This window comes from Carassius auratus, chromosome 31, assembly GCF_003368295.1.
Source record: "Carassius auratus strain Wakin chromosome 31, ASM336829v1, whole genome shotgun sequence".
Classification (NCBI taxonomy): Eukaryota; Metazoa; Chordata; class Actinopteri; order Cypriniformes; family Cyprinidae; genus Carassius; species Carassius auratus.
In genome coordinates, this window is record NC_039273.1 from 22,868,254 (window position 1) to 22,890,078 (window position 21,825).

A 21,825-nucleotide genomic window follows, 5' to 3' on the forward strand; every position below is an offset into this window, starting at 1 on the left:
ATTTAATATTCAACAGTATTTCAAAAAAAAAAAATTAAAGATACATTTGTTATCATTACACTAATAATAAATAGATTTTCACACCCACTTTAATATTTGCCAAAAAAATAAAAAATAAAATAATAATAATAATAATAATAAGTATTAATGTCCAAATTGCCATGCCCAATCTTTAATATTGTCAATATTTGACAAAGTTTTTTTTTTTGTCTACCTAATGGCACAAAACGTACATTTAGAAACGTGATAGAAAGAGGTGTGTGTCACATTCGTTCTTCTTTGAAAGTTGTTATGGTCTCATGTCTGACCCTGAGGCTGAGCTGTGCTTTGAGCTCCATTTATGTTTCATTATCAGCGCTGTGTGTGAAGTATCAGACATGTTTAGACAGGGAAACTCATCAACTAACTGCAGGGTTTGAGTTCTCATTGATGAGATTCCAGAAATTACAAATATGTTTGATAGGATTGTGGACAGAAGAGATAGGATAGGATTGTGCTCACTAACACAGATTTAGACAGAATTGTGAACAATATTTGAGAGAAATAGGCATTTTGTGTGCATATAAAAAGGTCTTAGATCCTTGAGTTCAGCTCATGAAAAATGGGGGCAAAAACAAAAGTGTTGCATTTATAATTTTGTTCAGTGCAGTTTTATTTTTTTATGTGAATAATTAATATTTCATGTATAATTTTTAATTATATTTTTATTTATTTTATAATTTTTTTTGTTAGTTTTAAGCCTATCATTGTTCATTTTAACTTAGTTAAGATCTGAAGAAAGCAGATGTGGGAATAGGTGTGTGTGTGTGTGTGTGTGTGAGCCGATCAGAGGCATAGCTGGTTTGTCAGCGATGACAGCAAACTCATCATATTTGACATTCAATTTCAGTAATGTGTGGGAGGTGATCGCCATAGTCCTGTAAATAAAGGCAACCTGCGGTCTGTAGTATGCAGATGGTGAATCAGATACACATGGAAGCAGCTGTCCTATAATGAGCCCCATCAGCTGATATGGCATTAAGAAAAACAAGAGTTAATCCAGTCTTTGATGCGGTCAGATTCTGCAAATCCTGATTGAGCTTTGCCAAATCAAACACATTTGATGTCTACCTCTATTTAACTGGAAAGTTGTTAAGTGAACACATGCGTTGCCATTCGTTTGGGGTCAATATTTTTATTTCTTTTATATTATTTATTTCTTTTAATAAAATAATAGTTTTATTCAGTAATGTCGCATTGATAAAAAATGTACAAGTAATACAATTATAGTGTTTTAAATGATGTCAATGTATTTTTTTTCTATTCATCAAAGAATTCTGAAAAAAAAAATGTAAATGTTATTTATTCCTGTGATGCAAGCTGAATTTTCACCATCATTACTCCAGTCTTCAGTGTCACATGAAATAAACAATTTTATACATACATACATACATATATATATATATATATATATATATATATATATATATATATATATATATATAGTAATGATGAAATATAGTAATGAAATACAGTAATGATGGTGAAAAATCAGCTTGAATCACAGGAATAAATAACTATTTAAAATATACTAAAATAGAAAATCATTTTAAATTATAAAAATATTTCATATTATTGTTTACTATTTTGATTAATTTAAATACAGCCTTGGTGAGCATTCTTTCAAAAAAATAAAAATAAATCTTATAAGCCTTTGAAAATTAAAAGTTAAATGGTTAAAACAGTTTTATATACTGCTTTGTATATATATATAAAAAAAAAATGTCAGGTCAAATTATTTTTATTTTTTGTCAAAAACTAACTAAACTGAAATTAAATTATTAAAAAAGGAATTTTACTAATTCGCAGCTTACTCCACTCTACCCTTCTACACTTCAGTTTTTTCCCCACATATTTGACACATCAGATGTGTACTGGAAACAATAACGGATTTGTACTTATTGATATAAAAATAACAGGAGGGGTTCATAAACCACAAACATTTATTGATTTTATTAGCTTAACAATCCTTAAGAACAGATGGAAGGCAAAAAACACAGAATTTAAAGATTCTTTAATTAAAGTAATGGTGGTGTCTGATGGGGCTGGACAGTTCCAGCTTGTTACTACTAAATCTAAAAACCTCCGTAAAAGCAAAAAGTGAAATTGAAGAAAACCACTGACCTATCTGTGCATCACCAAATTTCAAAACATTTTCATATTAAATGTGATCAAATGTTTTTTTATAAGAACATTTATTGAATTTCCATCCATAGACAAAATCTTTTTTTCTTATTCCTAATCTGTTCATAAAAAAGTACGTGGATGTGATAGTCTCAGTCACTGCCTCACAATGCATTTTATTAGAATGAGGCATTAAAGCATGCATCGGCATACTGTCAGCAAACCAAAGCTGCATTCCATTGCTTAACTCATGGGTCTATGGACAGGTAACAGGCATGACAAAGAAACCGGCAGCCCAAAACGGCTGTGAATAACAGTTTCGTGAACTTCTTCAGTGACTAATGCTTGGCTCTCTTTAGAACACTGTCCGGTGAATGTATAATGTTTTGCCTTTTTCTTCAAAACCCATTTGTCCAATGCATCCACCCAATAACAGGAGAGGGGAAATCTGGGATGAGAGTATGAAAGCCTGGATGGGAATAAAGTGCTCATTCTTGTGGAGGTAGGGGGGATAGTACACTACAACACTCAGCACAGACACTCTTCTCTTCCTTCAGGAGTCTGAATCCTTGTAAATGTCAATCCTCACTCTCCTGGAGTGTGAGAGTGTGTCTGTACACAGGAGAGTCAGAGGTCCAGAGATTTGCGCACGATCTGCTTAGCTAGTTGGTTGAACTGCTCTCTGTCCTCACGCCACATCTTCGAGGCGTCCACGTTTGCTCCGCTCTCATCGTTGGGCTCTGTTGGAGTAGATGATATTTACAATTATTTAAAGACATGCATGCACAGGACGTAAATTATACAAGGCATTAAAACGTTCCAATTCTAGGATTTACTACCACACTAGTTCTCAAAAATACATCAGTCACAGTGATCAGACTCTATATTACTTTTGTTGTTAAAAAGCCAAAATAGTTTTTAGGCAGAACGTGGAACATATAAATGATGTCAACGTCATTTTAGGATCCAATGTGGACACGTTGATAAAGAAAATCAGACATGACCATCCTTACTTTTGCCATGCTGGGTAATTCCACCACATAGCATTATAGTCATAAAATATCTTCTATTGGCTATAACTGGCACTAGACTGCCTTACTGCAATAATAAAAAAAAAGAGATATATATGTATTATATACCACATTCGATTTCTTCAGATCTAAACTAAGTTAAAATTAACAATGATAGGCTTAAAACAAACAAAAAAAGTTATATAGTAAAATATTATTCAAATACCTTCTATTGATTTTAATATATTTTCAAAAATTACTCCAGTCTTCAGTGACACATGATCCTTCAGAAATCATTCTAAGATGCTAGTTTGGTGCTCAAAATGTATTTTTATTATTAATTAAAAAAAAATGCATTTACTTTAATGCATCCTTGCTAAATTAAAGTATTAAAGGGGTCATATGATGTTGCTTAAAAGAGCATTATTTTGTGCATTTGGCGTAATGCAATGTGTTTACATGGTTAAGGTTCAAAAACGCATTATTTTCCAAATACTCTATCATTATTTTTAATCTTTGCCACTATATGGATCTTCTGTTTGCACAGCTTTTAACACTTCAAAGACAAGGGAAAACATGAAATTGCATGATATGACCTCTTTAATTTCTTAAAAAATATACAAATATATATTTTATAATTAAATCTAATAAAAGTCTTACAGACCCCAAACTTTGAAAAACTAAATAGACTAACTGCATTTTCCCCATTTCAGAGAGAAAATTATTAATAAACAATAATAAAATCCAAATGTTACAATATAATATTGATGCTTTTTGATTCCAGGAGCCACTTTTAGTCAAGCAGGATCAAGACAGCACAGTTTTGGGACAGTTCAGTGATGATGAAGTGTATGGCGACTGACCAGCGAGCATGCTGACCACAGACAGCAGGATCTTCTCCACGCTCTGCACGGGACTCCACCTCTCAGCGCTGCTCTCATAGCCCATGGGGTCGTCACCAGGAGCGTGCAGGATTGAGATACACACACGGCCGTCTGGGTAGACTGCAGAAAACACACCATAAAGGCTTTTTATAAAGTTCTGCAATAGTTATGTTAATTTCTTTTCATTTACCCTTAACACATTTTTACTGTCTGTTTTAATTGCCGGTTGACTGAATACATTTGAATAAACTTAGGATTTGATTATATATGCATTTTTAATGCGTCTCTTATGTCGAGATCGGGAATGAACTGGCTGGTTCAGTTCACTGCATTTCATCCCACATACTGAACTACTCTCCCAATAAGTTAAAAAAGGCCAAAATTGGATTAGAAACATTTGACTCAGCCATAACGAACAGATGTTGGGGTCCTTAAAGTATCAAAAGAACATACTGATTAATCTGCGAAGTCAATTAATCAATTAAAGTGTTAGTTCCATTAGTTCCATGAGCACTGAGCCGTGATTGGTTCCCTTCTAAAGACACACAAAGCAATCAAGTAATCCTTTGGAAGAGGGAGTGTATGGGACACAACTTTATTAACTCTGGATCGAGGGCTGAATGACCCCACCCCCGCATGATATCAGCCACCCAACAGCACGGCTGATGTTATCTCCACAACGGAGAACAGTGATCAGAATCTGAAGCGTCCAGCTCTGATAACCGCCTCCAGAGCCCCGGCACCATCAGAGGACTCTAGGCTGCTCTACTGCTATCTGTGGCCTGCAGGAAGACCTTTATCTGGGCCCACTTCCCTGAACACCGTGTCCACACATCCACCAGCAGATCGTAAAGACACTTTAGGACTCTGATTCTTAGTCTAAGCTCCTCTATGTCTAAAGACTAGAAATGCATTAGAAAAGGGTTCCTGCTAGGGAAAAAATGACATTGCGATATTTTATTTTTCTGCGATATATATTGCGATATGAAATCTAATCTTTTTTTTTTTTTTTACAAACAAAAATGGGGTGAGCACACTTACATTATCATTTTAAATGATTTAAACATTGACACCATCGTGTCAATTGATCAATATGAGTGAAGGAGAGAGAGCAAGACAGCACTCGTGTTGTTTGAAGACGGCTCTCTCTCTCTATGATGGTTAAGCTGTGCAATTAATCCACGAATCACAATCGTTAAGGGCCGGGGAGCAGCCTGACCGTACAGTAAATGAATAACAGATCAACTACGACAGCCTACATCGCACATCCTGCGATGTGACAATCGTGGATTCGTACATCGCGATATCGATGCTTAAACGACACATCGTGCAGCCCTAGTTCCTGCTCCTGGAGGCTCCCCTAACACTGCAAATCATAAAGTGGATAGTTTCATCTGCAGAGTGATTGTTAAATATCCAATATATGCACAGCAGGTTTTGTGCACTACAAAATGATAATTTTTAATTTTATTATTATGCTCACCGAGGCTGCATATATTGGATCAAAAATACAGCTTAAAATAGTATTTTTTGTGACATATTATTATGATTAAAAAGAAAAAGTTTTCTTTTTTCATAACTTATATAATTTTTTTATCTAAATATGTAAGAGGGAAAAGCAGAATTTTCCACATCATTACTCCAGTCTTCAGTGTCAAGTGATCCTTCAAAAATCATTCCAATATGCTGATTTGTTGCTCAAGAAGCATTTTTATTATTATCAATGTTGAAAACAGTTGTGCTGCTTAATATTTCTGTCGAAACAATTATACTTTTCAGTATTTTTAATGAATAGAAAGTTGAAAAGAACAGCATTTTTATGCACACACACACACACACACACACACACATACATATATATATATATATATATATATATATATATATATATATATATATATATATATATATATATATATATATATATATATATATATATATATGGTAAGTCTATAATATAATATGATGTCATTTTTAACTAATATCCCTAATTGTTTTAAATTAAACATTTCAAGCATTTATTTTGGGGAAAAACTAAAAGTAGACTTAAAATGTAGAGGCCGTTTAATGTGCACCCCAAAAGCTGTCATTTCCTTTTCGGTGTTGCTTTATTTGATTTCTATATAATAACTTGCAGGGTTTACAATGATTTGAATTAATTGTGAAAATATTGCTGTTTTTAATGCATGTTATAAGCGTAACAACTGGAAATCAAAAACACTGAATTATGAACATTCTATATTATCCAATTACTATACTAATCACGTATAAAATAATAAAACAATATATCATCTAAATATGAATATCTTGCATAAATAACTGCATCAAGAAACTTGACATTACAATTGGTTAAAATATAAATCAATTAGAGTACATCATAGCAGTCTAACATTCATGTGCCACCTCACACACACACACACACACACACACACAGTGTGAATGCCGAATGTTTGAAGCACTCACTGTTTGGATGAAACATGTCACAGGTGAACTTCATCTTGGGAGGGCTGAGGGGGTAATCTGAAGGGAAACTGAGGATGGCAGGGAACACACCGCCCTCAAAACATGTGTCCTCTGGTCCCCTACAATAAAAAAAACGAGGACAAATAATGAAAGCATTAGCATACAACCTCTTAAATCATTTGTAGCATTTTATGTTTTTATGAATCTCTGTGCTGCAACAAAAAGCTAATAATGAAACAAAGTAATCAAAAGCATTCCAGGAGTGACTCTCAAACCCCTCTTACAAGGGGTTATACAGCTGGATAAGTTATTATTGTATTACCCACAAATCCTAAGCACTTAGAGTTTTATTACAACATTTTTAAAGCACATTAAAGACTTAAATAATGATTCACTCCAAACAGTTTTTCACAATATAATAAAATCTTTAGCATCAGGAATTATATGAACCTACATGGGAGTTGCACAGGAAGTTTCTCAGACATTGAAATAACTTCTGTTCGAAGTATATATCTGGATTATACACAAACGTCAGTCTAAATGCATCTATTTATAAGAATAACTGGAATATGATTTGCAGCCTTTAGCATAAAAAAATTTAATTCCTGTACACTTCATCTTAATCATTAAATCACAGAAATTCATCCAGCACGGACAGCCGTGGCAGAACTTCATGGAATCATCTCACATGTAAATTTCTTTATTTTTACTTGCCATATCCAGCTGTCTATCAAATTCTGTTTCTATGGGCAGATATTGAATGATAATGAACATACTAGGGACACTGTTCCTTATTTTGCTTGGCTCTTAGTTTCACTTAAAAACTTATCGGTTAAAACCACTGATCAAACCACCAGTTTGCATTACCGGAGGTCAAATTGTTTGGTCTTAACTGATTTTAGATATCACCACTCAAATATGTCCCTTCGACTGTGAATGAATAAAAAGAAAAGAAAGCTGCAAATTGCAGAACCGTATAAAGTGACAGCAAAAACTTCCCCGTGAGAAATATGTTCCCTTTTTAATATAAAAAAGGTGTTCTATTGGATTCTAAGCTTAGAATATGAATGGTTTTGAGGCTTTGCAGACAATATTGTAACTTTTGTAAGAATTGTGCAAAGAAAAATCTAGAATTCTAAGAAACAAAATGCAAGCCCAGAGTTGTGAGATATAACCTCAGATTTCAAACTTTTCGCAAGATAAAAAAGTGGAGGAATCAGTCAGAAAGAAGAAGAAAACGCTCACTAAACAGTCTTTTTTACAGTCCACGGGTAATACTTACATAATAAGAGCCTCCCATTCAAAGAAATTCTCTTCGTTTACAGGCCCTGTAGGGATTAAATAAGTCTCATTAAATAATTACCTTCTTATACAGATAAATCAGTGCATGGCATAAGTAAAATTACTATTGAGAATAATCTACTGTAAAACCAGGTCAATGGAGCAGTTCATTAACTGCCCTAACTCTTACCTGCTACAATCCCCTCTGGAGGGTTGAGGGTTAGTTCTGGAAAGAAACAAATGCGTTGGACAACTGTATCCATAAAATTGTTCAACAGAAAATGTAACGTTTTATAAGGAAAGACAAGAATTACACTAGAGTAGAGAAACATAACGACGAGTGTATAGAAATGAAATATGAACACGAATTAGGAGTTACACAGTCAGTTTTAGTGTGTTTGGTGACACTTCTGTTAATTTACTGACTGAAATCGTTGTAATAATTCACTCTGCCAGCATATGTTTGGGAAGTTCTGGAAGTATCTACAGCTGCCATACTGTTGTTACCAAAAATAGTGTAAAATACACCATTCACAAGCACCAGCATTGCACTGCATTAGAGTAATCAAAGACATGACTTACGTTTGTATTCAGCCATGAGTCTTTTTAAAGCTGTTCCAGCCATTGTACAGCCTGCTCTAAATAGAAGTTGCTTTGGCACGATGGGTGACGACAACTGACCATAGACTGACACGACGAGAAATCTTGTTCTTCCGGGACAAAGCGAGTAAAGAACTTCGCGAGCGGAAAAATTTCCACTCGAGCTTCACTTCCGCCTGACGTCACTTGATACGTCACGTGCTTTTATTTTGCCTTAATTTTTCCACCGAAACTGATCATTTAAAAATAATAAATTGATTAATTTTATTTCAGAAAAATAATTTGTTGAGCTGAAAACCGGATTGCAATAAAACTATCTGAATTACTGAATTACAATATTTATTGATAAAAAATATACATAATGCTTATTTAATATTAATTATTTGTAATTGTAATAATATGCATGTATTTATTTATTTATTTATTTTATATTTTTATGTATGCTGCTTGGATTTGTGTTTAACCGTTATAATATCTGTTATTATTTGAAGAAGTTTAATACAAGTTTTTTTTAAAAAAAATATGAAGATTCATTTTTATTTTAATCTAATCTTTAAACTCTTTAAATAACTAGCACAATAAATGTTTAATAAATGTTTATTAAGTGTATTTAATATTTATTTGTTTTTCTGTGTAAATAGAGTTTAATAAAGTTAGTTTTTAATCCAACAATATTGTTTGGTTTTAAGAATTTGAAGATTGATAATTTATTAATTAAATATTTACATAATTACATTGATGATGATGATGATGATGATGATGATGATGATGATTATTATTATTATTATCATTATTATTATTATTATTATTATTATTATACAAGAATAAATAAATGTGCACTTGCTATTTGGTCCTGTACTAGAGTGGAATGACTAGGCATTAGTACACTTACATATATGTAGTAAGAGCCACACTGACCTCTAGCGGAAGCGTCTGAGAAGTGCAGGACTGTTTCAATGGCAACCATCAGAGAGTTGAAAACCGGTGAGCTAATTCTTACAAAGTGACAAAATTGCATCATGCCGTTGGGCCAAGGTTATGATTATTTTGCGTGTTTGTTTTAGAACAAATCTACAGCCGTCAGGTTTGTTATTAATGATGTTAGATGTTTAAACTTAACCACCAAGTCTCTCCACAGTTGTGTATTCTATTTGTGTGCAGCTTTGCCCAACTCACTTTCGCTCTCTGGCTTTCAAATTAACGATCTGTAGCTTTGCGAGAGACGCTGGAGGCCCGTGGGGTGCTCGGGCAGCTGAAGGCGAGGATCCGGGCGGAGGTGTTCCGCGCGCTGGACGATGAGAGTCCCACGAGAGTCCCTCCGCTGTCCCACGAGAACCTGCTGATCAATGAACTGATCCGAGAATACCTGGAGTTCAACAAGTATCGATACACTGCATCTGTGCTGACCGCAGGTGCTCTATTACACCTAACAACTCAAATATATTATAAAAGCAAACGTTTGAAGGTTGAATTGTTTAAAACAATGGATCTCAGAAGCAGGTCAGCCTGAAGTTCCCCTAGATCGGGAGTTCGTGGCCAGTGAGCTCAATGTCGCAGAAGATTCACGTGCCAAAGCAGTGTAAGTATAATTTGTGACAAGTACAAGTTTTTACTGATTGAGAACATGAGAGAAGGATTGAACATTTATTGCACGAGGCACAACGATGAAGACAGCCCAGGGTCACTGTGGCCCACTAACACTTAACCAAATATAGATATCAAATATATGAACTATTATATTATATGCTTTCAGCCTGGTTTTAACTACAACCAGCAAGGAATGTTGATGCAATATTATGAAGACTTTTAAAAAATGTAATAAGAGGCTTTTAAATCCATTTTGGGAGACACAAGTGTAGGCAGTGAAGTGATTTAAGGGCTGAATGTGATTCTTCAGTCTGGTACGAGGAAGCACTCTTGCTGCTGCATTCGTAACTCATTGTAAGTGTTGGATAGAGCTATCTGGTAAGTCAGCCAAAACTCTGCTCCAGCAGTCGAGTCAAGATGTAACTTCAGCATGAAGGAGTTTCTTGATCCTAGAAACTAAAAAAAACTAAAATGAACTAAAAAGCTGCTTGATCAGAGCAATCTCTGTTGTATTTTTTTTTTTAACCTGAATAATCACTCTTACCACTTTATCTAAACTTAAAGGGATATTTCAACCCAAAATTCTGTCATCATTTACTCAGCCTTTGACCCTTTTTTTCTGTGAAATATAAAAAGACATATTTAGGAGGAATGTCCAAGCTGCTCTTTTCCATGCAGTGAAAGTGAATGGTGACCAGGTTCTTTCAAGCTCTAAAAACAGATTTTATTTATATATATATTTTTTAATGTTTTTTAGGCCATTGTTGTATGGACTGCTCACTCATTTCCTTAGCAGTAAAGGAGAGCACAAAGGAAAGCTCTTCCTAAGGGGCTCAGCGGCAGTGTCTTCACAAGAACCACATGGCCATCGTAATGCAGAGTCATAACACTGAGGTAAAAAAGAGCTTCAGTGCAAAGCTTAACAAAAACAAATTTTAATTTGAAAACCTTGCATCTCATTCAGTGGTTTCTGTTGTTTTTCCAGCTCTGCACCCATCTCAAGAGGAAGTCATATGATCACAATTAAAACTAAACCAAAAAAACCCCCAAAATATTCTGTCCAGCTTACTCTGGGTATAGAAACTGAATGTATTTTATTTTAAACTTTGATGTTACTTTTTTTTACTCCTAGTAAGTTTTATGAATAAAACCATTTTGATTGTTCTTCTAAAATGTGCAAGCAATGCAGTATATTACAATATATAGTCAGAGTCCTCATGTAAAAGACTCTTAGGATACTATTTATTCATAGGGGAAAAACATCTGAGACAACGTCCATTTGTAGGTTTTATTTCACCAATGCCAGTACATAATTCTTTTCACAGGTGTATCCGACTGGTTTCTGAACTTAAGATAGATAAGTTAAACAATCAAAAAGCAATTACAAAGAAGAATCCAAAACAAACAGTAAACTTACATCTATACACAGCCACAACACTATATGAATGAATCCAGAGCAGTAAACAAGGAGTGAACTGATTGCTGCTCTGAAGCAACCCTTCTTAAAGGCCCTTAATTGGAGTCAGAATCGGGTGAAGCTGTCAACAGTGGGTGGAGCTACAATCACTATGTCATGGGTTTTTCAACACCTGGTGATTTATCCCCTTTCACCGAATTATGTCCTCCTCATTGGGGTTTCCTAAATTCCCCACGGATCTCTGGCCGTGGTGGTGGCCTAGCTACAGTTTTTAAAAATATATTCAAATGCAAAATCCTTCCTGTAAAAAACTACCCCTCTTTTGAAGTTCAAGTGTTTATACTTGCAAATTGTCTGCAAACACCCCTGTTATGTGCACTGGTCTACAGATCACCTAAAGCTACTGGCTGCTTCATACATGATTTCTCTGACCTTCTGTCTGCCTTGGCCATTCAGTCTGACAAGATGCTGATTCTTGGTGATTTAATATTCATGTCTGTTGCCCAACTAAGCCGATGGTGAATGAATTTCTAGCATTACTCGATTCTTTTAACCTCACTCAATCAGTTTGTGGTTCTACTCATATCAAGCGACACACATTGGACCTGTCTGTTCTGTCATCAGGGATATCAGTCGACAAACTTGATATCACTAATGTTGCTATCTACGATCACTTTCTGATTGAATTTGAATTTTCTAGCTACAGTCCTACCTCTGTCCCTCCTCCTTCTTACGTTTTAGCTCGTTCATTTAACTCCAATACAGCTTCTCTTTTCTCAAATTCTTTTAAGTTTGCTCTCCCTCCCTCCCTCTCTGCTGACTTGCCATCATGCACTAATATTGATGAGCTTGTCTCTAGTTTTAACCTGTCTTGTACTAATACATTGGATCAGATAGCCCCTGTAAAATGAAAACGAGTAAAGTCAAACACTTTAACACCTTGGGTGGATAGTTCCATACAAGTTTTCCGTCAAGCCTGTAGACAGGCTGAACGGAAATGGAAAAAAAGATAAGCTTCAGGTCTCTTATGACATATTTCTGCAACATCTGAAAGCATATCAAGTCACTGTTAAAAAGGCAAAAGCTAATTATTTCAGTGAACTTATTAACTCACAGGCTAATAGACCCAAAGTTCTTTTTAAAGCTATCGATACATTTTTAAATCCAGCTAATACAGTTGATACATCATTAACTTGTGATGAGTTTTCTGATCATTTTATCCGAAAGATTGACCTTATCAGATCTAGCATCACAACCCAGGGTTGCATCTCAGTTACATCTTGCAGTCCTACCAGCTTTCTCTAGCATTTCACTCTTCTGTCTTCCCCTGAGTTGTCTGAGATAGTTTCTCATCTTAAGCCTTCTTGCTGCCCTTCTGATATTATTCCCTCCCGTCTCTTTAAAGAGGTCTTTGATGTCCTTTCTCCAATTGTGTTAGCTATTGTTAACTGTTCATTATACACTGGTGTTGTTCCATCTGGTTTTAAGCACGCAGTAGTACAACCACTATTGAAAAAAAACAATCTTGACCCTAATGATCCTGGAAATTTCAGACCTATTTCTAAATTATCGTTTATTTCTAAAATCCTGGAAAAAAATCTGTTTTTAAGCAGATCTCCTCTTTCTTGACTAATTTTAACATATTGGATAAATTCCAATCTGGTTTCAGAGCTCTACACAGCACAGAATCTGAACTACTTAAAGTTTATAATGACATTCTTCTTACCATTGACTCTGGATCAAGTACATTACTTATCCTACTTGACCTTAGCGCTGCCTTCGACACTATTGATCATGGTATTCTTATTGATCGCCTGGAAAATAGTGTCGGACTACAGGGCCCTGTCTTACACTGGTTTAAGTCATACCTGACAGAGAGAACATTATCTATTAAACTGGGTGCTAAATCATCCCCTCCAGTGGAGATTAAATATGGTGTACCTCAAGGATCAGTTCTTGGTCCCCTGCTATTCTCCCTATACATGCTGCCCTTTGGCTCCATCCTTGAAAAGCACAACTTAAGATACAATTGGTATGCTGATGATACATTATTGTATTTACCCATTTCCCCTGGTTGTACTTCAGATATCGAAACTATTTTTAGCTGCTTGGAAGACATTAAATCATGGATGGCAGAAAATTTCCTCCAGTTGAATACCAAAAAAACAGAGATGATTTTATTTGGATCCACCACCACTTCAAAACACTGGAGTAATGCCCTTGGCCCTTGGTCATCTAACTTGCAGAATTCGGTCGGGAATCTAGGTGTCATTTTTGATAGTTATCTTAATTTTAATAAACAAGTTAGCTCTGTTGTTAAAGGTAGTTTTTATCAGCTTAGAACAGTAGCTAAGCTGAAGCACTTTTTATCCAAGAAAGATCTTGAAACAGTAATTAATGCTTTTGTTTCCTCACGCTTAGACTACGTTAATTCTCTGTACACAGGTCTAACCAAACATAATTTAAATAGACTTCAGGTAGTCCAGAATGCTGCTGCAAGACTCCTCACAGGCACCAAAAAGTGTGAGCACATTACCCCAGTTTTAGCTGAGCTCCACTGGTTACCAGTGAAATTCAGAATTGATTTTAAAATCTTACTTTTACGTTTTTAAAGCTCTAAAAGGTCAAGCCCCTTTGTATATTTCTGAGCTTTTGTCTACTTACTCTGCCGCCTGACCACTCAGGTCTACAACCCAACAGATACTTGCTATCCCCAAAACACGTTTTAAAACCAGAGGGGACATAGCTTTTTCTGTAACAGATCCTACTAAACTCTGGAACTCCCTCCCACTTCATATTAAGTCCTGTAATATTTCAGTATTCAATAACAATAAGTATTCAATTATTTAAGTGGATTCAAGGAGTCTCATTTTTATGTATTGTCAAGGCATATTGTTTCTGCCTTCCCTGTTTTAACTTGTAAAGCACTTTGGGTCAACTGTTGTTTGGTTAAATGTGCTATACAAATAAAATGACTTGACTTGACCTCATATATATTTAATTTAAATAGTCTTGACATCCAGTTAACTGAATTTGAATTTGATATGTTTGTATCCTCTGCTTTTAAAATATGTTATGTGCACTATTAAATTTACATGTGCCGTAAAATAGCAGTAGCTTTATTTATTCGTGCAACTGTTTAATTTATGTCAACAATGATAAAGTATGCAAATTGTGGTAATTCCCACAGTCTAAATTGATGAAGTTACGCCAATCTTAAGATAAGTGCTTCGATTGTTTATCTTAAATGGCAAAAATTACAAAATCAAGCCTGGATTGTTGGCTAGCTTCTGAAGTCAGTCTTTCTGGTGAAGGCCCAGGTCCTTGAACTCTGAGTGGGATGCGTGGGATGAAGTAGAATTTCATTCGTCATTATAAGTATTAATAGGCTGAATTGCAAATAGGTAGCCTAATTCTAATACAGGCAATGATTATCCATCATTACATTTTTATATGTATGTAGCCTACACAATAATGTTCTTTTACACTGTAATTCTTTTGTTTTTAATACCTGGCATGTTTGTGTGATGCACATCCCTGTGTGTACACTTCATCTACAGCGATATCATTGACTTGATTGCAAATAAATGCACAGACTATTTAAACTGAACAGAGATGACTTAACTGAATTCAATGATGAACTGCCTTTAACTGTCATTTTGCATTATTGACTCACTGTTTTCCAAATGAATGTTGTTCAGTGCTTTGACACAATGTATTGTGTTTAAAGCACTATATAAATAAAGGTGATGATGATGATGATGATGTATTAAGCAAAGTCAACGCACTCTACCAACACACTCTTTAATTAACAAAAAAAATATTGCTGCATTGACTTTAGACTTCAGACCAGGTTTGAGTTGGTCTATAGCTCAATCTATTTTCAACTCCTAAAAATAGTAATGCGCCTAAACGCACTTCTTTTTTGACCAGCACACCCATGAGGGCAAATACATTTGCTAATTGAACGATGTGGTGCTGGACGGGAAAATGTGAACAGTGCCGGACTGAAACTAGCAAACACACTTGCCTTGCGTCGCATTGCGCCGGGTGTATTATAGGGCCCTGAATTTTGAATCTGTCTAGAAATGACATTTGAACTACACTTTCTTACTTGAGCTGTTCTCATGTCAGTCCTTGAACTGTCTAATGAATTGTCCGTTTCTAAACAAAGCACTTTATAAAGAGGACATGTTATAATTAATCTTGCTTTAGTTTCCTAGTACTTCTCATTGAGAATCTCAATTGTGTTGATACATGTTTGGTTTTCTTTCACCTTAAATCAGCCAAGCTCACAAACACTGTCAACATCATCCATTGCCAACTTCTTAAAATACCCTTATTTTCCTTTAAAGTTAAGTCACTTCATACTCACTCAATACTTCAACTGATATTTTGCCCAGAATATGATCACAGATCAAGGGTAATAAAGCATTTTGTTGAAAGGTTGATGTTGAAGGTTTCCCAGAGCATTGTCATGGTACATTTTCTTTCAGTAAAAGGTTATCATCAACAGATAGATCATGTGAAACAAATATTAGCTTGTTCTCCTGCTGCTAAGTTAGAACTGCGTTCCAATGAGGACAAATATATCCAAACACATGTGACCCTCTAAAATAATGTGTACTTATATATCTACTCAGGATTTTTATGAGAACTGAATATGCATGTAGATAAATTAAAGATAGAGACATTTTGTTCTTCTTTCGTAATGTTTAATTCACTATGCATTTAATTTCCTGTTTTTGCATGTCCATGATTAAAGTGCCCCTATTATTGGTTATGAAAGGTTTTTGGGAGTCAGGCTGACATGCTTGCAAGGTCAAAAACACTTTCATTGTCTTATAATATGTATTTATTTTGACTTGATCAACAACTCCCAAACGATTCACTCAACGATTCATTTTTTTAAACCCCTCCTTTGCATGATCCTAATCAGTGGTGATTGATCTAATTGGTCTAATTTTAATTTAATCATGTCTGTACCTGATAAAGCAGTGTTTGTGAGCAGTGCTGCTATGTGTACAGCATTACCAGGGAAACCGCTGTTTCTCCGCTCCAAAAGCGGCACCTAGTGGAAAAGAATGAATTAGCTTTTTCATTCAGACTAAAGCGAAAAGACCAACAAGTAGACAGGCAATATGCTAGTGTTTCATGTTGAGGTCGACATGGAACGGCTTGGGATTCGTTTTAAAAACAACTCCTTTTAATGATTCAGGGCCGACTCTTTCTTTTGAGAGACAATAACATTATACACGGTGCACTTTCAGATTTAAAACTTCGCAGGATGTTTTTCATTCAATTAGAGCTGTGTTACACACCACGTGAAAGGTAATTTCCAAAAATCCATAGTAGGGGCACTTTAAGCAAAGCCACTGTGCTTGTGACACTGTAAGAGGTAGGCCTACCATACTGAACACACATTGTAGTAAGATTTTGTCTAGTAAGGTGTTGAAATTCTCTTGCTAATGTAGGCTATTCTTAATACTCCAGTTACTCTGAACGGCTTCACTCCAAATGAGTGTTTTTGGATGTTTCTTAGGAAACTATCTAGCCTGTGCTTCACTCAGCTTTAATCTAGCACATATTTCCCGTTCCCTCCTCTCCTGTCAGGACTAATTCCTGAGATAGTGTACTTCTACTAAGGGAACAACTTATATTTTAGACATTCAGTAGGACTTGTGCATTTCAAGATATAGGCCTACAATATCTTTGTAAGCTTTGTTATTATTCATTGATAATCTTCCCCATCGTTTTCAAATCTCCTTTAAATAAAAAAATATTAAATTCAAGACTTCACACCAGGTTTAACGTCACTCATTATTTCTTGCATGTCTCATAACAACCAAGGTTGAAAATGCACATATCTGAAATCTTTGACTGAGATTTTCAGAATATTTTTAGAACGATTGAGTCATTGAGGAATTTTTTCATTAAGGAAAAAGGCAGCTTGGACATATCTCAAAATATCTACTTTGGTTGTCAAAGAAATTACCAGTAAGGTTAAATGATGAAATCATTTTTATTTTGATAAACTGAAAAGTTCATAACACTGTTAATAACATGTCCTTAAACAAAGGAATTTATATAAAATATAATCATGTGATGCATGCGGGAACTACTGGGAATAGTTTTTGACAGTATATAAATATGACAGTATTGTATTGTAAAATTACATATAATTCGTAATTACATATAATTACATTTAAAGTTTTTCACTGTATACACTGACAGAAATTGGTGTAGGGTTTTCTTTGAAACAGTTCTCACTCAGAAATTGCTAGATTTTTGAAAGTAGAAATACTGAAATATTATTTTATTGTAAAATGATCTTTATATACATATTTGAAAAATTATTTGATTTTATACGGTACATTATAGTTAATAATTAACAGGTTTTTAATGTAGCATTATAGCATCAAAATATATATATATATATATATATATATATATATATATATATATATATATATATGTACTGTGTTCAATATTACTGTCTCTGATACAAACTGCGTTATTCTCTGCAGTGCAAAGCAGCAATCTATTAAACAAACATTTATGTTCCTATTTTTACAGCACCATACATCATGGGCAGGTGCAATACCTCACATTCCTTAATTGGTGTTAGTCTTTGTTGGAATGAGTGTCCGTAGCAACTCTGACATTTATTGTTGGTGAGCAAACAGTCAAAATATATCCCAATGAACACCTATTTGTCTTAACAAAGACACCGCTGTTGTACCATATTTAGTCACTCGGTCCAAGTCTTTTTGTGTACCCTTCTAAACACAGAATACAGCAGAGATTCCAGGCAGACCCCAGTGTCCTTATATGGCACAACAGAGACCTAGTAGGGTCGTGCATCTCTGCCTCTCTCTCGCAGCCTCTCACTTTCAGTCTGACTACACATCCCCATCCTCCATCCGTCTCCAAGACACTCTCTCTACCTCCCTTCATTCCCTTCGCACATCCAGGAGAGCTTGATGCTGACCAGTGACAGAGGCGCTTCTTTCCCTGCAAGCTTTGTTTTCTCCCCCATCTCTCTTTTGGAGTGGAGCAAGGCCTCAGAGCATACCAGCCTTGGTCCCGTTCCCTGGAAACATCACAGACTCGATTTACTGGATGCAATAGGAGGTTGTCCTTATATAGGAAGTTCCATTAGATACCAGGAGCCTGCTGTGGGAATTGAGGGGACGGAATGTGATGTGCGTAATGATAAGGGTCCTAAACAGGATCTCAGGGGATTTGCCTCGACCAGATGTAGCATGTATTCTTTCTTATTTGGGTTCTTTTTGTATCTTTCCTCTGTTCTGTATATTAAGGATTCCTTGTGTATTCCCTGATATTCCTGGTCCCCATTCACTTTCGCTGTATGGAAGAGAGAAGTGGGAACATACTGCAAAATGTCTCCTTCGGGGGCTCACAATTTAACTTTATAAGTGAACCATCCCTTTAAAGCTGACACTTTTCCATATTCCGGATTCAGCGACAAATTCCTGGGTTCTGCTACTAAAGCATTATGAAAATCCTTCAATAAAAATATTAATGACTGCATTTTAATGTACAACGTGTGTATCATAAATTATTTAAAAAATAGTGTATAAATATGAAATCATATTTATACACTTTTTTTTTTTTTTTTTTTTTTTTTTTTACAAAGAGACAACATGACGAACATGCTTGTAGATATGAAATATAAAACTTAGTGTGTGAAGAAAACAGAAAAGAAAAAAAATAAGGTAAATATCACCTGTGAGCATTTTTCCCAATACATCTTTGATTTTGTCAAATTATGAAGAAGTGTGTAAATATCAGACATCTTTAATTATGTATTAAGGAAAAATAAAATGCTAGCTATGAAATTTGCCAAGTCAAATGAATAATTTTTTTTCCAAACTGTCAACTGCTGTCAACTGTCTCTTGAAGCAAAAACGAAGGATTATGAAATATAATAGGAACTGTGCAGTAATGAATTCCTGTTAACTTTCATTTAACACTTTTATCTTTACCGACTTCTGAAAACGAAGCACTTGCTGTAGTGGTATTCTTGCAACATTTTAAAGGATGCTCGCGAGGAGACTGTAGATCAACTGAACTGTCAAAACTTGCTGACCAATCACATTGCAAATCGACTGTTCGGCCCCGCCCACCGACCCGCTTCACAGTTTAAATGATGTTCTCATGCTTTTCTGTCTAATTTGGACTGTTCGTCTTTGGAGTACCTCACTGTCACAGGACTCTCCAAATCCTAACTTTCCAAATCGCGGCAAGTTTTCATCAGCCTTGTGAGTATGCATCTATATTAATTTTTTAACTATTTATTTATTTATGTATTGGTAATAAAAAGTGTTACATTCTAATCTTTTAGTTTTGCACGCGTGACCCACGGAGGCTCAGATATGTAAATAATTGTGAAAGAATGCCATTATGTTGATTATACAGTGTCATGTGTGCACAATAATTGCAGAGCTGTGTGAGAAAACTGTCATCTTTCACTGAATATTGAAACCTGAAGCTGTCAACGTTCAGTTGCTTTGAAAGTGTTTGACAGCTGTTCATTAAGTTATTTTATGTTGCCATTAAAGTAATATTTTCCCCAAATGGAAATTCTGTAAACGTTTAGCCTACTTACCCTCATTTTAATCCAAATGTTCAAATTTCTTACGTGAAAGATTAAAGGACACGATTGTCTGGATGCTAGTGGCTTAACAGTCTTAGTCACCATTCGCTTTCATTGCATCTGCTTTCCATAGAGTAAAAGTGAATGGTGACCGTCATTCTGCCTAACATATTCTTTGCTCCGTTGGTTTGGAACAGCATGAGGATAAGAAAATGATGACATAATATTTTTTTTATTTAATAAACAGAATTAAATTATCTTTGTACTTTGTTGGACAGAACAAAAGCTTTCAACAAATCACGCATCTCTGACCTTCTAGTCAAAACATCATCATAAAGTATCCCACGAGCTGTTAAGATAGAAAGCATGTCATTCTATCTGCCCTTTCGTGCAAAAGTTTGACTTCAGCGGAGTCTGTCATAGGAAATGGTTAAGGAAAGTGAGTAGAATGAGAGAAGCAGAGAGCCTGACAAACCAAAGTGTTTCCTGTTCTCCAAATATGGTTGTCAATGCAGCTTTCTGCTGCACGTTGTGGTGAAGAGAAGAGTGTCAACTGACTGTCCTCTCCATTTCCCATTGTAGTGATGACATGCATAGACAACTAAGCGTAGACACTAGTGTGAGAAAGTCTAGACAAAAAGATCAAGAGTAAAGTGCAGGGGAAGTAAAGTCAGTATATCATCATTTATCAATTAATGACATGATCAGTAGCGTTTAAAGTTCCTTACGACGCTTTCTGCAGACTCACCCCATGTCTTTCCAAACATTTTTGGCTTTCTTTTTCTTGTGGAATTTTTTTGAGAATGATCTGACAGCATTTTTAGTCAAATTAAAGCAAGTAAACTGCCAAGCGTCAAAAAGGATGCAAAATGCATCTTTAAAAATATTATAAAAGTGGCCCATACAACCCATTTTCCCAATCTTTGATCTTTGTGTTGCTGAAATTCAGCTTTTGTGTTCCAAAGAAAAACACATTGGGTTCAGAACTAGATGCAAAAATAAATAATAACTGAAATGTAATTTATGAGTAGCTGTGTAAATCTAAACTATTTTAATATTTTTGCGACATTTCTGACAGCTTTTTCGGAATATCTTTCATAATGACGGTAAAAGGTGTGTGCATGAGGCAGAAGTTCATTTTAATCAGGCTTGGTAGAAAAGGGAACTTTAACAGTTTTATTGGTAAGATTAGAAGACCTAGCAAGCTCTTCAATAGTGAATTAGTTTAGCTGTGTTTTCGACTTTATCACATTTGTGGGATATCTTTAGGCTGCTTACCTGATTGTTCCTCTAATGATTTAACACAATTCTGCATCACCTGACAGACTCCTTCTGGAACTGTTGTTGATTTCTTAGAATTGGTAGCTGGACTAATGTCTAATAGTTTAAACCACTTTAATCACAGATTCAGCTTGTTTTGGTGAAAGAATGTATTTATGGTCATTAATGACTAAATAAAGCTTATTGCAACTGATCTATGAAGCATTATATTCAGTATATACTGCTATAGCATCAGCTTTAAAGCTTGAGCTGTTGACCTTGTATGAACGTTCATCTCAATAAAATTGTTAACAGAAGAAACTGAAATGACACAGCTGCTCACGAGAAAAAGAAAACTATATGGCTGGAATAAGAAAAAGAGGAGGAGGAGGAGTAGAGAAGAGAGGAGAAAACCTTTCACAGGACCAGGGGTCACAAAAATCCATCCGCACAAAACATGGTCACATGATCTTCTTGGCTTCAGGCCCACTTGAACACAGGCCAAGGCTCATTCTTGCTAACTTTTACATCTGCCATGTT

General features: G+C 35.2%; 3 protein-coding genes across 4 annotated transcripts in view; 2 read left to right on the top strand and 1 right to left on the bottom strand.

The window, feature by feature from the left end:
* Positions 1-1,968: 1,968 nt before the first annotated feature.
* Positions 1,969-8,538, bottom strand: LOC113050884 (ubiquitin-conjugating enzyme E2 G2). The gene is made up of 6 exons (XM_026214304.1): positions 8,384-8,538; positions 7,992-8,027; positions 7,803-7,848; positions 6,521-6,639; positions 4,037-4,177; positions 1,969-2,903 (listed from the first exon to the last, which is right to left on the bottom strand). Exons 1-6 carry the CDS (start codon positions 8,424-8,426, stop codon positions 2,791-2,793), a joined length of 498 nt encoding a protein of 165 aa, XP_026070089.1. The 5' UTR covers positions 8,427-8,538; the 3' UTR covers positions 1,969-2,790.
* A 764-nt stretch (positions 8,539-9,302) lies between these two features.
* Positions 9,303-11,216, top strand: LOC113050885 (lisH domain-containing protein FOPNL-like). The gene is made up of 5 exons (XM_026214305.1): positions 9,303-9,385; positions 9,613-9,813; positions 9,896-9,980; positions 10,746-10,882; positions 10,974-11,216. Exons 1-4 carry the CDS (start codon positions 9,358-9,360, stop codon positions 10,873-10,875), a joined length of 444 nt encoding a protein of 147 aa, XP_026070090.1. The 5' UTR covers positions 9,303-9,357; the 3' UTR covers positions 10,876-10,882; positions 10,974-11,216.
* Positions 11,217-19,595: 8,379 nt separating this feature from the next.
* The window catches only part of LOC113050886 (myosin-11-like), a 30,863-nt gene continuing 28,633 nt past the window's right edge, over positions 19,596-21,825 (top strand). For both annotated transcript variants that reach the window (XM_026214306.1, XM_026214307.1), the window contains exon 1: positions 19,596-19,690. The gene's annotated coding sequence lies outside the window, so the exon portion shown is untranslated. The remainder of the gene's footprint in view (positions 19,691-21,825) is intronic.

Coding starts and splice junctions, on each gene's coding strand:
- LOC113050885 (XM_026214305.1), top strand. CDS start 9,358: ATGGCAACCATCAGAGAGTTGAAAACCG. Junction 9,386..9,612: donor CATCAGAGAGTTGAAAACCG/GTGAGCTAATTC, acceptor AACGATCTGTAG/CTTTGCGAGAGACGCTGGAG. Junction 9,814..9,895: donor TGCATCTGTGCTGACCGCAG/GTGCTCTATTAC, acceptor AATGGATCTCAG/AAGCAGGTCAGCCTGAAGTT.
- LOC113050884 (XM_026214304.1), bottom strand. CDS start 8,426: ATGGCTGGAACAGCTTTAAAAAGACTCATGGCTGAATACAAAC. Junction 8,028..8,383: donor ACTCATGGCTGAATACAAAC/GTAAGTCATGTC, acceptor GTTTCTTTCCAG/AACTAACCCTCAACCCTCCA. Junction 4,178..6,520: donor TGACATGTTTCATCCAAACA/GTGAGTGCTTCA, acceptor TGTTTTCTGCAG/TCTACCCAGACGGCCGTGTG.